This window comes from Gavia stellata, unplaced genomic scaffold (genome assembly GCF_030936135.1).
Source record: "Gavia stellata isolate bGavSte3 unplaced genomic scaffold, bGavSte3.hap2 HAP2_SCAFFOLD_44, whole genome shotgun sequence".
Classification (NCBI taxonomy): Eukaryota; Metazoa; Chordata; class Aves; order Gaviiformes; family Gaviidae; genus Gavia; species Gavia stellata.
Window position 1 is genome coordinate 609,118 of NW_026777121.1, and position 13,498 is coordinate 622,615.

The 13,498-nt window shown below is 44.9% G+C and overlaps 1 protein-coding gene across 1 annotated transcript; it reads right to left on the minus strand.

The window, feature by feature from the left end:
- Positions 1–3,793: 3,793 nt before the first annotated feature.
- LOC132321704 (acrosin-like) lies at positions 3,794–13,280 on the minus strand. Its single transcript, XM_059835149.1, has 3 exons — positions 13,217–13,280; positions 5,307–5,332; positions 3,794–4,255 (listed from the first exon to the last, which is right to left on the minus strand). The coding sequence occupies exons 1-3, from the start codon at positions 13,278–13,280 to the stop codon at positions 3,896–3,898; spliced, it is 450 nt and encodes a 149-aa protein (XP_059691132.1). The 3' UTR covers positions 3,794–3,895.
- Positions 13,281–13,498: the final 218 nt, after the last annotated feature.

A 13,498-nucleotide genomic window follows, 5' to 3' on the forward strand; every position in this document is an offset into this window, starting at 1 on the left:
AAAAGCGATTTTATGCGAGTGTGATTTGGATTTCGATCCAAGTGACTATAGTCACGGGATGGATAATGTGGAATTTGGATAATGAGGTGGGCTTCCTGTGCACAAAGAGCTGTTAAGACTGCCCTTGCTATCTCTTGTGCGACCCGGGGGAGCGGAGACTTGCCTGGCTAACACAGGATGCAGATAAAGAGGGGGTCCTGTGGAGGCAGGACAGCCCTGCTTATGGTCAGCAAAGACAGTAAAATAACAGGAATGTGAGAGGTCCTTTGATCTTTGAAAAGGCTTCGTGTCCGATAACTGACCTTTGCCTCATTACCGATGAAATGCATATTACAACTCACACCCCTGCATATGCTAATGAAGATTATAGAGGTCGTGTTAAACATATATGACTATAGCACTCGTCTCTCCACCCAAATCATGCTACACGTCACATATGGGGGGGACACCTCGTAGCTATGGGGATAAAAGTCAGAGAAAATGATTGTTAAGGTGGGAGAGAAGAACCTCAATACCTGACGGACCAGTCGAGGGGCTGTGTTCTCTTCCTCCACCCCAGGCAGGGACGCCTCTCTGGGTAAGCGCTGCGCCTCTCACCCTCTGGGTGACAGTTATCCCCGGGTTCTTGTATTACTGTCAAGTCTGCTAGCAATATTACCCTTAATTAGTAGCACTGTTGTAGTTAGTGAATTTATCAACGGCAATCTCGAATCTGTTTCTGTCGCTTTCAATAAAATAACTCATTTCAATTTTTGTGCATCTGCTCAGTGCAAGTCCTTTTGCTGGGGCTCTGATAAATGGATCAGTGAAAGTCCTGGGACTCTGACAGACAAATTTCGAAACTGCATTCCTTTAACGCGACACCATAAGTCTCAATCTCCCTTTACTTAGGTTCCACCACTTAGACAGAAGGTGGTGGCATTTGTCACTTTTCTAATTAGGCCTTTTCACACATTCTCAAATCTATCCCATCTTCTTACAACCTGGAAAAGAAACAGAAATAGATAATATTTCAATTTTAACCCGATTACACAATAACACAGCCTTAAGAGTCCTGTTGAAATGGTTCTCTTCTTGTTGTTGTCAAACTCTGACAGAGGAGATGGTTAACTCAGGCATAGTAGATCCAGGACCTTTACAGTAGTTGAGACATGAGTTCAGTCTGTGTTCTGGTGTTATCATTATATCAATTCAGCAATGTAGTTAGGGCATAGACGATCACAGTTTAAGCTTTGGTAACTTCTCTTTCTGATAAGGTTTATCCAAAAGGGTTTGTCTTACAGCTAAATTGTTTAAATCTTTGGTATCAATCCCCTCTTTTGAAGTAGTTAGATTTTCTTACCACTTCCATATATTATTCCTGTAAAACATCACTACCACTTGTGGAATAATTGCTGGAGGTAACTTAGAAATTAAATTTATATTGAAGGTACAGCACTGAAGACATCTTCAGGGTGAGTGTGGCGAATGTGCAAGGAATCCATCCCACAGAAGCTCCCTAGGCAACCTTGGATGTTGGCAACACCAGGGGAGTTTGGTGTGCTGACTCTAAGAGAAACTGCACGGAGGGTGGAGTGGAGTGGAGACACTGCCGCCAGGCTCTGGGATAAGACGGGAACTGGAAGGTACTATGGAACTGACAAGCCGCATATTTCCTACCCTAAGCCGCCTGTTTACCACCCCGAGCCAACAGTCTGTCATTTTTTGTCAAAATACTATCTTTGGGTGAACTTTGCTCATTATAATATCATTATAATACCAAAACACCACACCTCCATCCCAAAGCTACCCACCTCCAAGGTGCGACCACCCCTCGCTGAGCTTGCGCTCTGGATTTTTCTCAGTCTATATCTTCAAAAGCAGAACGAGAAACTTTTACACCAATTGCAAGAGAGGTATGTATGACTAGAGTCACTCAAGCTCCACCTGTAAGGACAGATAATATAAAAATGGCTTAAGAGAGGAAGGATGCCAGGGAAGATACCATCGCAGACCGTCTCTGACACCTGGGATCAGAGCCTCTCTTCCCCCCCACAGGGACGCCTTTGGGTAAGGTTCGAACACTTGGTTACACCGAGTGCTTCCCCGGGCAACTTAGAAGTCTCTATAGAGTTGCTTTATAACGTAACGCGTTTGTCGCCAGGCTATAGTGCTCATATTCTTGGTATTTGCACATGCTTTGCAGGCAGTAATTTTATCACCGGCAGCCCAAAAGAACTTGTGTATCTGTGGCTTCAATAAACTGCACTATTCGTTAATCTAGCCGTGACAGTTCTCACTGAATGCCACCAAATCCCTTAAGTGTGGCCGTGCTAGTTCATGGAACGTGACTAGACTGAAAGTGTATGGTGTTACGAGTGTATGCGTAATCGTGAGAGTTCAACACATTGAACGCGACCGGACTTGTAACACAGAGAGTAGGGCATCACTCAGAATCCAAGCCTAGCTGCCCCCAGCCCCTCTGATACCTGAGGACAAGCTGGAAGCTTTAACGTGACAAACATACACACACATCACTGCCCAGATTCGCAAGCACAGCATGTTCATGGATCCCTTAAATATTAGCATGGGAATTAAGTTCAATTAAAATCTGTGGCTGGCTGTCACACTACTTACCCTGTAATTGGCACAGACCTTGGGTCTTTCCAGAGCTGTATCTCCTCTTGCTCGTGAACTAGTGCAGCTTCAAGTTCCCAAGTGAATTGCAGTCGCACACAGCGCTCCCACCAGTAGCTGGCCCTCGACACTCGGTGTCTCCAGCTGCTGGGTCCCTAGGACCTGTGTTCCCTTCTGCCATTGCTAGCAGGCAGGCCTCGGGATCCACCTCCCCACCCGGTACAGAGTGGGGCCACACAGAAAAGGATTTGGGAGCGCTCTCAGAAAGAAGGTAGGACAGACGGCAGGGATTAGGTGCAGGGCTCAGGCAAACAAGCAAATCAACCAGCGGTTGGCTTATGTGTGACTAGCTCCTTCATCCCACTCTTCTCTCCATTTTCCATGCTTATACATCCCCTCATCTTCCTCAACTCCTCTCTTTCTCTGCCCTTGGCTGCTCCCAAGCAAGGGACCTACCCCCCGTTATTTTTCCTCCCCTTGCTCCCAGGTTTGCTACGTCTGTAAACAGATTTGGTGTTGCAGGTGCTCTTAGCTAGGTCACCCTGGACTTCCATGGCATTACTGATGCGGTTTCCTGGGCACTGCTGTCCCTGGCAGATCCCTCTCCCCAGGATGACGCCAACTCTTTGTTCAACTACCTGTGAAGTGTAGCATCTCTCCCATCAAGCCCCCTCAACTACCCGTGAAATGTGGCTCTTCCTCATGGCCCTGTAACTGCTGTCAGCTTCTCAGTCTGTTTGCTCTGCTCAGCAATTTCTCTTGCCATGCTCAGGCGTTTCCCACAGGCTGTTCAGGGAGCTAAGGCTTACGCCAGGCCCTAGGCATCAGCCTGTGTGCCTTAATGCCTACGCCCAAAGTTGGCTGCATGTCCCATCATTTTTTCCTCTCCCTGTTCTAACTTCAACGTGCCAGTCTTCTCCACACCATGGTGGCTCTGAGAACCCTCCTCTCTGACCAGGCACGGTTTCAGCCCTCTTGAGTGGCTCTTTCCCTTTGTGACCTACTTGACCGCCTGCGGCCTCGTTTTGCAGGTGCCGGGCATGGAAGTCCTTGCCTCGCACGGGAGACTGAAAGGGACTGAAGCATGGTTTGCTGTGAAAATTGGCAACTTTATTTCAAGCGCTAAGTCACCTTCAGCGTTCGTGTGCCCTCAGATGAGCACGGACAGGACAGAGCAGGCCTTTGACACTGAGGCTGCCTTTGGATGAGCAGCCATTGCCGGAGAAGGATCCAGTGCTGCTATGCTCCAGCCTGCACTGGATCCTTCTCAGCCTGCTGCTCAAGCCTTTCTTCCTCTCAGGACCTGCAGGAGCTCCTGCACCCAAGTGAAGAACTCCACCAGCCTCTGGAGTGGAAATGGGCAGGAGCTAAACCTGCCCGACTGGGTTGGTATTGGGCTTGGCCTCTGAAAGGGAGTTGAGGCGGTGAGAAAATGACTCCATGCCCGTGATGTTGGAGTGCCCCTTCCTGCTGGGCGCAGTCCCATCTGTAGCAGGATCCAGTCGTAAAAGTGCTGAGCGGAGGTGTAGACTCTGGGCTGTTTTGCTCTCGCACAGCCTTTCCTCCAGCTGGTCACTCCAACAAGCCAGAAGTAGTCTGCATTGTTATCTTTGCAGGTGAGAGGACCACCGCTGTCACCCTGCAGTGGAGGAGAGAGGATTAAGTTCTTCTTGGGTGGCCTCTGTCAGCACTAGATTTCTCTGAGTTACCAAAATATAGACAATAGAAATAGCTACTAGTGTTAGTAGATACATTTTCAGAATGGCCCAATGCTTTCCCTTGCCACACCAATCTGGCTAGAGAGCTTGTTAAAGCATGCTATTAAAGGAAATAATCCCCTCCAAGTTTAATGGGATTTACATACCCCATGGAGGCCACAGCCTAGTGGGAAAGGAAAGAATAAAATGAACCAGACTCTTAAAAGGTACATCTCAAAATTATGCCGAGAAACTCGACTTCCATGGGTGGATGCTTTACCAATTGCTTTAATGAGGAACAGTAGGGAAAGTGAGATGGTTAAATAAAATACTTCACGGGATGGGGTTCTCCTTAATGGGTTGGTTACAGAGCTTAGTTCAAACTCTGATTGTGTTTCTAATACTGATTGTAGTAGTTTGGATCGTTTTGGGATGTATCGAGAGTATAATCGTTGGGGCTGTAATGTCACGATCCTCACCCCTAATGATAACCACAACTCAGGAAAGAAAAAAGCCCCTTCCTCACAGGATATGCGCAGGAAAAAGAGAGGATCCTGTGACTTCAAGTGAAGACGAGGCACCTAAGAGGCAATGGGAAAGAGGGCAACTAAGCTCAACTGTAAAAAGTACTGGTAACTGTTGCTGGGAACGTAGAAATGCTGAACCGTGTGTTTACCGAGGGGTGCTAGCCTTGTGGAGTTACCACCTAGCACCCATCTCTGCGCAAACATGAAATAAACTCGACTCTGTGTGTGTATCGGCCTCTTGCACACCGGGTAAAGAACCCAACTGCTGGGACAACACTGGGAGCCAGCAGCTCCCCCCCACAGGCGAGCATCTCTGCTGCAGGGCCGGTGGCCCCACAGCCACCCCCGGGCCTGAAGCGCTGGGGGCTGCCTAGTCTGAAGAAAATAAAGGCAAAGTCCGGTGAGAGTCTGCACGCGAGGAAGAGGGTGGCAGGAACATGATCTCTGCCTCTCTAGTACCACACACCTCTCTCCAGCTTCCGCCTGACGTTGCTCAGACACGGTCTCTCTCATTTGTTTGGGTTTCTGCCTGTCGCTTGCAATATTTGTCTCTTCTTCTGATTTGCTCTTGAGAAGCGATGGGTTTTCTTGAGAGACATTGTCTTTTTTCCCCTCACGCCCATGAAGCTTTCTCCAAACAGAGATAACATCCAGCCAACACTTTGGCTCCGCGAGGACAAGGCTTTTCATCTCATGCAGCATCTTCCCTGCAAGAAAAAGCAGGTTCAGGTTAAGTAGTTCAGTCTCAGCATTTGATTTCCCTACAGATTGAGAACAGCTGTTAACAGAGACTGTGTTCAGATTTCATCCATGTGTGAATCCAGGAACCACAGCAGCAGCAGCAATCACAGGCACAGCTGAGCTCTCAACACCCACATACCCCACCAGCAGAGCCCCAGGCATTACTCTGATTACAAGGAATACAGGGGCCAATTCACTTCAAAACCTTGCAGCTGGTCAAGGGGGGGGAAATAAAAAAGGTATTTCTATTTCTCATTTGGAGTCATGGTTAAATTGGACCCTAAAGCTGAAGGCCATTTGCGATCTCCCAAAGAAGAATCCACCAGCACGCAGATATCAATCCATCTTACTTAAAATTCTTATTCCAGCACTGACAGAGAAGGTGACCTGAGTAGCTGAGATTTACAAGAAATCTGTGCCCTGAACAGTTAGGTGACACAAGATACACATCTGGATCCACTTCACCTACAAGAAAATGACTCATCCTATAACTCTGCACAGAACGGGTCCAGAACTGGACTTCAGTTTCAGGTGGGCTGTTGTAAAATCACTGCATTTAGTTGCAAGTAGAAATAGAATGTTAGAATATTGGTGTGTCTTGAGACTCGTAACCATAGGAACCTCACCAGGGAGTCACTGCTTTGTATTAAGAAACTAATCACAACGAGATGGAACAATGAAGAATCGAATAGAGAAGTTTCGTTTGAGTCCCGTAACTATGGGGACCTGGTACGCACCCAGTGCTGCTGCTTGGAAATCCCTTTACCCTTCCCATCTTGATTGGAATATCAAGAACGCCAATCAATGGATATTAAGAGAAATAACCATTGATTATTTTGGGTATGGATATTGATCGAATTGTATAATCAAGAGACTAATCCACGAAAGTTAAAAAACCGTGCTATATTTTGTGAGAAATAATTTGTGTAATGGTAACTAGGTATGCTTTATCTATGATTTGATTATGAACTAATGATTAAACAATGTAGCTTTGTCGATAAGGAGGATATTCCTGTCAAGAGAAGGGTAAGTTGTAGGCCTGGTTAGTAAACCGAGAAATTCTTCTGGAGGTTCCAAGATTAAAGGGGAATGGAATTTTGCAACTGAGCTGAGCATGCGCAAAGATTGGGTTCAACTAGCGGACACAATGAGCGAGTCTATGGATGACCACCAGAGGGCTTTGGGCGACCACCAGTGTACCTGAAGGCACATGCGTTATGGACATTTACATATGTTAATGAGTTCTCGGAAATCCTATGGATATGCTAATTGTTTCTTGGAAATACAATGAATCAAATATAAAAATATAAAAGAAGTGCCTGCTTTCTAAACTTCAAATTCAGTCTTAGAAAGTTCTTGGTTTTGCCGACTTAGGGGAAGAGTTTTGGCGACCCAGATGGGACCTTGTGAGTGAGACTGGAAGGGATCGAGTGCCGATCAGACTCCAGCCGGCACCGAGGGATTCTCGGCAAGGACCATCGCTCTTGACCCATACGAGCTCCTCACAACACCCTGGAAAAGGGTAAGGCACTTCTTCTTTGGAATGTCTTTGGATAGCCTGCCCATAAGGCACAGCGAAAGCTTCGCAAGGTTGGGGCTTTGAGGGTACCCGTTTGCATTGGAAGCCTAGGCATCTGCCCGCAAGTCATAAGCGAAAGCTATTGCTGGGTTGGACATTTGTGTATTTGAGACAACTGGCATTTGCATTTGCTAATTTGGTCTTTGATAATATAATGATATAAGAATAATAAACATAATGGCATTAACAAAATTGTTTAAGAGTAAGAGTGCGGGGAATTTAGCCATTGATGGGAAGATACCAAAGACGTCACCCTTGGGAGCTTTATTGACACATTGGAATGAGTTGCATGATGATTTGCGTAAAAGTCAAAGGATTGAGTATTGTAATAATTGGTGGCCTTTGTATGTTTTAGATGATCAAGAGCAATGGCCAACTAATGGGACTTTAAATTATAATACTATTTTGCAATTGATGTTGTCCTGTAGGAAGGAAGGCCAACGGAATGAGGTACCTTATGTGGATTTGTTCTTTTCCTTGAGACAGTGAACTGACTGGCAGGAGGAGTGTAAATTGGTAAGTCGAGGTCATTTAGTGATGGCTTTAATCTCTGAAAACAGGACATCTAAAAGGCGTTGCTGGGCTTGTGTTATTGGAAAGAGATGTATAAAATGATAAATACTACTACTACTAATAAAATGATACTTCATAACAAATGCACCTGGTACTTAGTCATATGAAAGATAAAGACTGTCTCCACTAACTCTCTACTAACTAGCAATAATGATTAACACAAGGATGAATCGTAGAAAAATAGAATGGAATAGAATGGAATGCCAAAATAGTGCCCTAGAGTTAACCTGTCTCATTATAATCTCATTATAATGTTAAAGAACACACCTCCTAGCTAGAAAACGCCCCCAACCCAAATAAGCCCCCCCCTCTCTGGGCATGCGTAGTGAATTCAAAGAGAACTGTATCTTTAAGATGAACTAAGAAAAGTATTAACCAATAATTAAGGGGTAGAACCAGTAGGCATAACTAACTTTGTTATTTTTTTTAAATACCTGTCATGATTTTAACCCGGTGCGCACGTTAGGTGGAGAAATCCCCCATGCACCCGGCACTGCCATAAACCAATGTCGGCTTTCTAAACCATCATTTGGTTTGGAGAGTTTTCTTGGTTACAGTTTTCGGTAACAGAATTTGGCACCCCAGATGGGACCTGCTCTCCGGAATCTCAACGGACCAGAGGAATCGTGAGGACTCCAGCGCGCACCGGAGTATTTTTGGGGAGGCCCTCCGATTCCTTGGTCAGGTGAGTTTCTGCGACAGCTCTCTGGGAGACTAATGACATTGGCATTTGATACTAATATTGGTATTGGTATTGGTTGTTTGCAAATAAGTCGTATCTGAATTTAGTATGCATTGTTAAGTTGCTGGTATTGATATCGGGAGTGCACTACTGTATAATTTTGTGTAATCCGTATGCTATTACGGGGACGCCCGGAGTCTGGATTTTGGTTTGGCTTGGGCACACATACGTGGTAATTTTACAGAATGGGAGTTGGACAATCTACTGAAGGGGGAATTCTTAAGTGCTCTCCTCTGGGGTGTATACTAAGTGACTGGAGCATGTTTGGGGGTGATCCCCTTACTCGGAAAACGCTGGTAGAATATTGGAATCATTGGTGGCCCTTGTATACTCTGGATGATCAGGAGAAATGGCCTAAGAATGGAAGTATAAGCTACAACACTGTGTTGCAATTAACGCTGTTCTGTAGACACGAAGGAAAATGGAATGAGATACCATACGTGAATTTGTTCTTTGCGTTGTGGGATAATTATAACATACGTAAGGAGTGTGGCTTGATGGAAGGTGAAGGTGGCGCATTGGCTCTAGGAGCAGAAAATAAGAAAACACCTAAGCATTGTTGTTCAGCATGGCGCATCGGCAGGTGATGCAACAAATATAAAGAGAAATGGGAAGAAGAGCAACAGGAGGAGGAATTTGAGATAAGGATAGTAATTGGGAGAGGTAACGGGCAAAACATGGACTGGACAATGTTAGAGAGCAGAATGAATGTGGATTTCTGTTGCCATTGCGGTTTTGATTTTGGTGTGGGGAATTGGTTTTGTTGCTGTGAGTGAAGTTTGTAAAGATTGTGTGATGACTGTGGATTTTAATGATAATTCTTAAATATGTGATAACAGATTTAAGAAGGGGAGAAGATTTCCCTGTAAAGCACAAAGGGCCAGAATATCCTTGAAGAAAGATCAGTGTGCTTTCTGTAAGCAGAAAGGACCCTGGAAAAGGGAGTGTGCACAGTTAAGAGGAAAAGGCCTGGAGAAAATGCCGAGGCAGGCTGTTAACATGATGACATTAGATTCAGACTGAGGGAGACCGGGGGAAGATTCAGAAACCCTCCTCAACAGAATCCCTGGTTATAGTAAAGTTGGGGAATGAAAAAGTAAAATTTTTAGTAGATACGGGAGCCACTTGTTCAGTATTGAATACATGCAAAGTTAATTTTAGTAACCAAAGCACATCAATTATTGGTGCCACAGGATGGAAAGAAAATCAGCCGTTTCTCCAGCCTTTGAAGTTTGAAATTGGGAAAAGGGTGTTACCCCATCAATTTCTTTATATCCCAGATTGCCCTGTGCCGCTATTAGGACGAGATTTATTAAGTAAATTGAATGCACAAATTACTTTTTCAAAAGGAAAAATCCAAATCCATATTCCTGAAAATAAAGCTTTGGATGCTCAAGTCTTTATGTTACAGAAGGAAGCCGAGTCACAGGAAATACCAGAAGACGTTGAAAATGCTGTAACACCTCTAGTATGGGCTTCAGGAACACCAGGACAATCCCGAGCTGCAGAACTGGTAATCACCAAGTTGAAACCAGACACCAGACCGGTAAGACAGAAACAGTATCCAATTAAATTAGAAGCAAGAAAAGGATTGGAACCATTAACAGAACAATTTGTAAATTTTGGATTATTGAAAGTATGTCAATCAGAATACAACACCCCGATCTTACCAATTAAAAGGCCGCATTCAGAAGAGTATAGATTGGTCCAGGACTTAAGGGCTATAAATCAACTTGTACAGGATGTTCAGCCGGTAGTGGCAAACCCGTATACTCTCTTGACCACCCTGAAGGAAACGCGTAAATGGTTTACTGTATCAGACTTGAAAGATGCGTTCTTTTGCCTCCCATTAGCAGCGGAGAGTCAGGAACTGTTTGCTTTTGAGTGGGAAAGCCCTAAGACCGGTAGAAAAACTCAGTTGTGCTGGACAGTATTAGCACAAGGATTTAAGAATAGCCCTACGATCTTTGGAAATCAAGTAGCCAAAGAATTAGAAGACTGGCAAAAGATGCATAAAAATATCACCTTGCCACAGTACGTCGACGACATACTGCTAGCAACAAGTGACAAGAAAGATTCCATACAAATGGCAATAGACCTCCTAAACTTTTTGGGGTTGGCAGGGTACAAGGTATCCTGGAAAAAGGCACAGATCGCCCAGCGGGAAGTAACATATTTGGGGTACACAATTTCCCAGGGCCAGCGTAGTCTTGGCACTGAGAGAAAAGAGGCCATGTGCCAGATCCCCGACCCTAAATCTCAAAGCATTTCCCGGAATGGCTGGATGGTGTCGCCTGTGGATAATGAATTTTAGACTCACTGTCAAACCCCTGTATAAAGCTGTACAAGGGGAGGGAAACCTCCTTGTTTGGACTCAGGAGGGCAGAGATGCATTTATGAAATTGAAACAAGCTTTAATCAATGCTCCAGCCCTAGGCCTTCCGAATTTGGAAAAACCATTTGAATTATTTGTGCATGAAAGAATGCATATTGCCCTAGGGCTATTGGCCCACAGACTGGAATCATGGAGAAGACCAGTGGGGTATTTTTCAAAACGGCTAGACAATGTTAGCAAAGGATGGCCAGCGTGTCTCCGAGCAGTGGCAGCTACAGTAGTACTGATCCAAGAGGCTCAGGCAAAAACTAACTGTATTTGTGCCTCATGCAGTTACAGCAGTGCTGGAACAAAAAGGAGGACGCTGGTTGTCACCAAGCCGGATGCTGCAATATCAAGCTGTTCTTCTGGAGCAAGACGATGTGGAGCTGAAAGTAACTACGATCCTGAATCCAGCGACCTTTCTAACTACTGATCCTGGTGGAGAAGAATTAACTGTTTGCAAACTGTAGAACAGATGTACTCCAGCAGAGCAGACCTGAAAGACGTGCCAATAGAAAATGCGGACTGGGACCTCTTCGTAGATGGTAGCAGCTTTATGCGAAACAGAACACGAAAAACAGGTTACAGAGTGGTAACTGGTAAGGAAGTAATTGAGGCCAAAGCTCTGCCATCCAACATTTTGGCCCAGAAAGCAGAGCTCATAGTCCTGCTGAGAGCACTAGAACTTTCAAAAGGTAAAATTGTTAATATATGGACAGATTCAAAATTTGCCTTTGGAGTGGTTCGTGCTCATGGAGCCATTTGGAAAGAAAGGGGACTCTTAACGTCTCAAGGATCCCCTATCAAATACGGGCCAACAATCCAACAATTACTACAGGCAATTTATCTACCCTGATTAGTGGCAATTATGCATTGCAAGGCACATCAAACTGGAAATAGCCCAATGCATATAGGGAATCGCATGGCAGATAGAGCTGCGAGAGAAGCGGCTGAAGGGCAAATATTGCTAGTTTTGCCAGAAAAAGTTCAGAGGCTGGGACCCAAGAGTCTGCAATATACACCAGAAGACAATCAATTGGCTAACCTAGTGAAAGCAAACAAAAATCAAGAAGGATGGTGGGTGACTCATTCCCACCAAGTAATAGTTACACAGGAAATCATGCGTGAATTGGCTAATAAGAATCAGAATCACAGAATCACTAAGGTTGGAAAAGACCTGTAAGATCATCAAGTCCAACCATTACAAAACAAAACAAAACAAAAACAAAACCACCCCACCACCACAAAAACCGCACCACACAAAAAAACCCCACCCACACCACACAACACCATGCCCATCAAGCCGCGTCCCACAATGCCATGTCCACACGTTCCTTGAATACCTCCAGGGAGGGTGACTCCACTACCTCCCTGGGCAGTCTATTCCATTGTGATACCACTCTCTCAGTAAAGAAATTTTTCCTAATATCCAGTCTGTATCTCCCCTGGCGCAACTTGAGGCCATGTCCTCTTGTCCTGAAAGAAACACCAAGAAACTCATTGGGGAATTGAAACAACGGTTGAAGCATTAAAAAGACAAGTGCTAAGTGTACAAATGACTGGAATAGTCAAAAGCATGGTGAAGAAATGTGAATTATGCCTCAAGAACAATCCTCACTTACCCCAAAGACCTTTACCAGGGGTGACCAAGAGAGGAAACAGTCCAGGAGACTATTGGCAAACAGACTTTTCCGAATTACCACAGCAAAACGGATACCGGTATCTTTTAGTAATGTTAGAAACTTTTTCAGGCTGGCCAGAAGCTTTCCCTTGTCGCACCAACAAGGCAAAAGAAGTAGCAAAAGTGTTACTTAAGGAAATAATGCCAAGATTTGGGGTACCCCTAGGACTATCTTCGGATAGGGGCCCACACTTGATAGCAGAAGCTGTTCAAAGTTTAGCTAAAGCATTAGGGATAAAATGGGATCTCCATAGCCCATGGAGACCTCAATCAAGTGGAAAAGTAGAAAGAATGAATCAAAGCCTAAAGAGACAGATAAGTAAAATTTGCCAGGAGGCTCAGATGAAGTGGCTGGATGCTTTTCCCTTAGCTTTGCTATGGATACACATCCAGCCTAGAACCAAAGAAAAGGTTAGTCCTTTTGAGATCATATACAGTAAACCTTGTCAGGTGACAGAAACAGGAGTCAATCCTGAAATCGTAGGAAAACATTACCTGAGAGAATATGTTATCTCTCTGGGAAGGGTTCTGTTCTCTCTCCACAGGTATGTCACTGTGAGCGCACCACTATCCCTGGACGTGCCTGTGCATCAATACCAACCCGGAGACTGGGTGTATCTGAGGACATGGTCAGACAAGCCGTTGAAAGAGAAGTGGAAAGGTCCTCTCCAGATTTTACTCACCACCTATACTACTGTCAAGCTTGAAGGAGTCATTCCATGGATACATCACAGCAGGATGTACCATGCACGTCACCACAATGGACTGTCAAACAAGAGGGACCTTTACATTTAAAATTAACTCGGGAATCATGAAGTTGTGGGTTATATCTCTTGCAGCGATGTCGGGAAATGCAGAGGTCGCTCTAGATGAAGAGGTCAATACAGATTTGGATGAAAAACCTCATTCTAACTTTGATACAAGGGTTTGGCAAAATGCATAATCTTACTAGTGTTACAGCATGT

Excerpts from the sequence above, each read along its gene's own strand:
- LOC132321704 (XM_059835149.1), bottom strand. The coding sequence starts at position 13,280 with ATGGTACATCCTGCTGTGATGTATCCATGGAATGACTCCTTCAAGCTT. Across the intron at positions 5,333-13,216 it reads GCTTGACAGTAGTATAGGTG|CAACGTCAGGCGGAAGCTGG; the intron begins GTGAGTAAAATC and ends ACCGTGTCTGAG. Across the intron at positions 4,256-5,306 it reads CAGGCGGAAGCTGGAGAGAG|GGTGACAGCGGTGGTCCTCT; the intron begins GTGTGTGGTACT and ends CCTCCACTGCAG.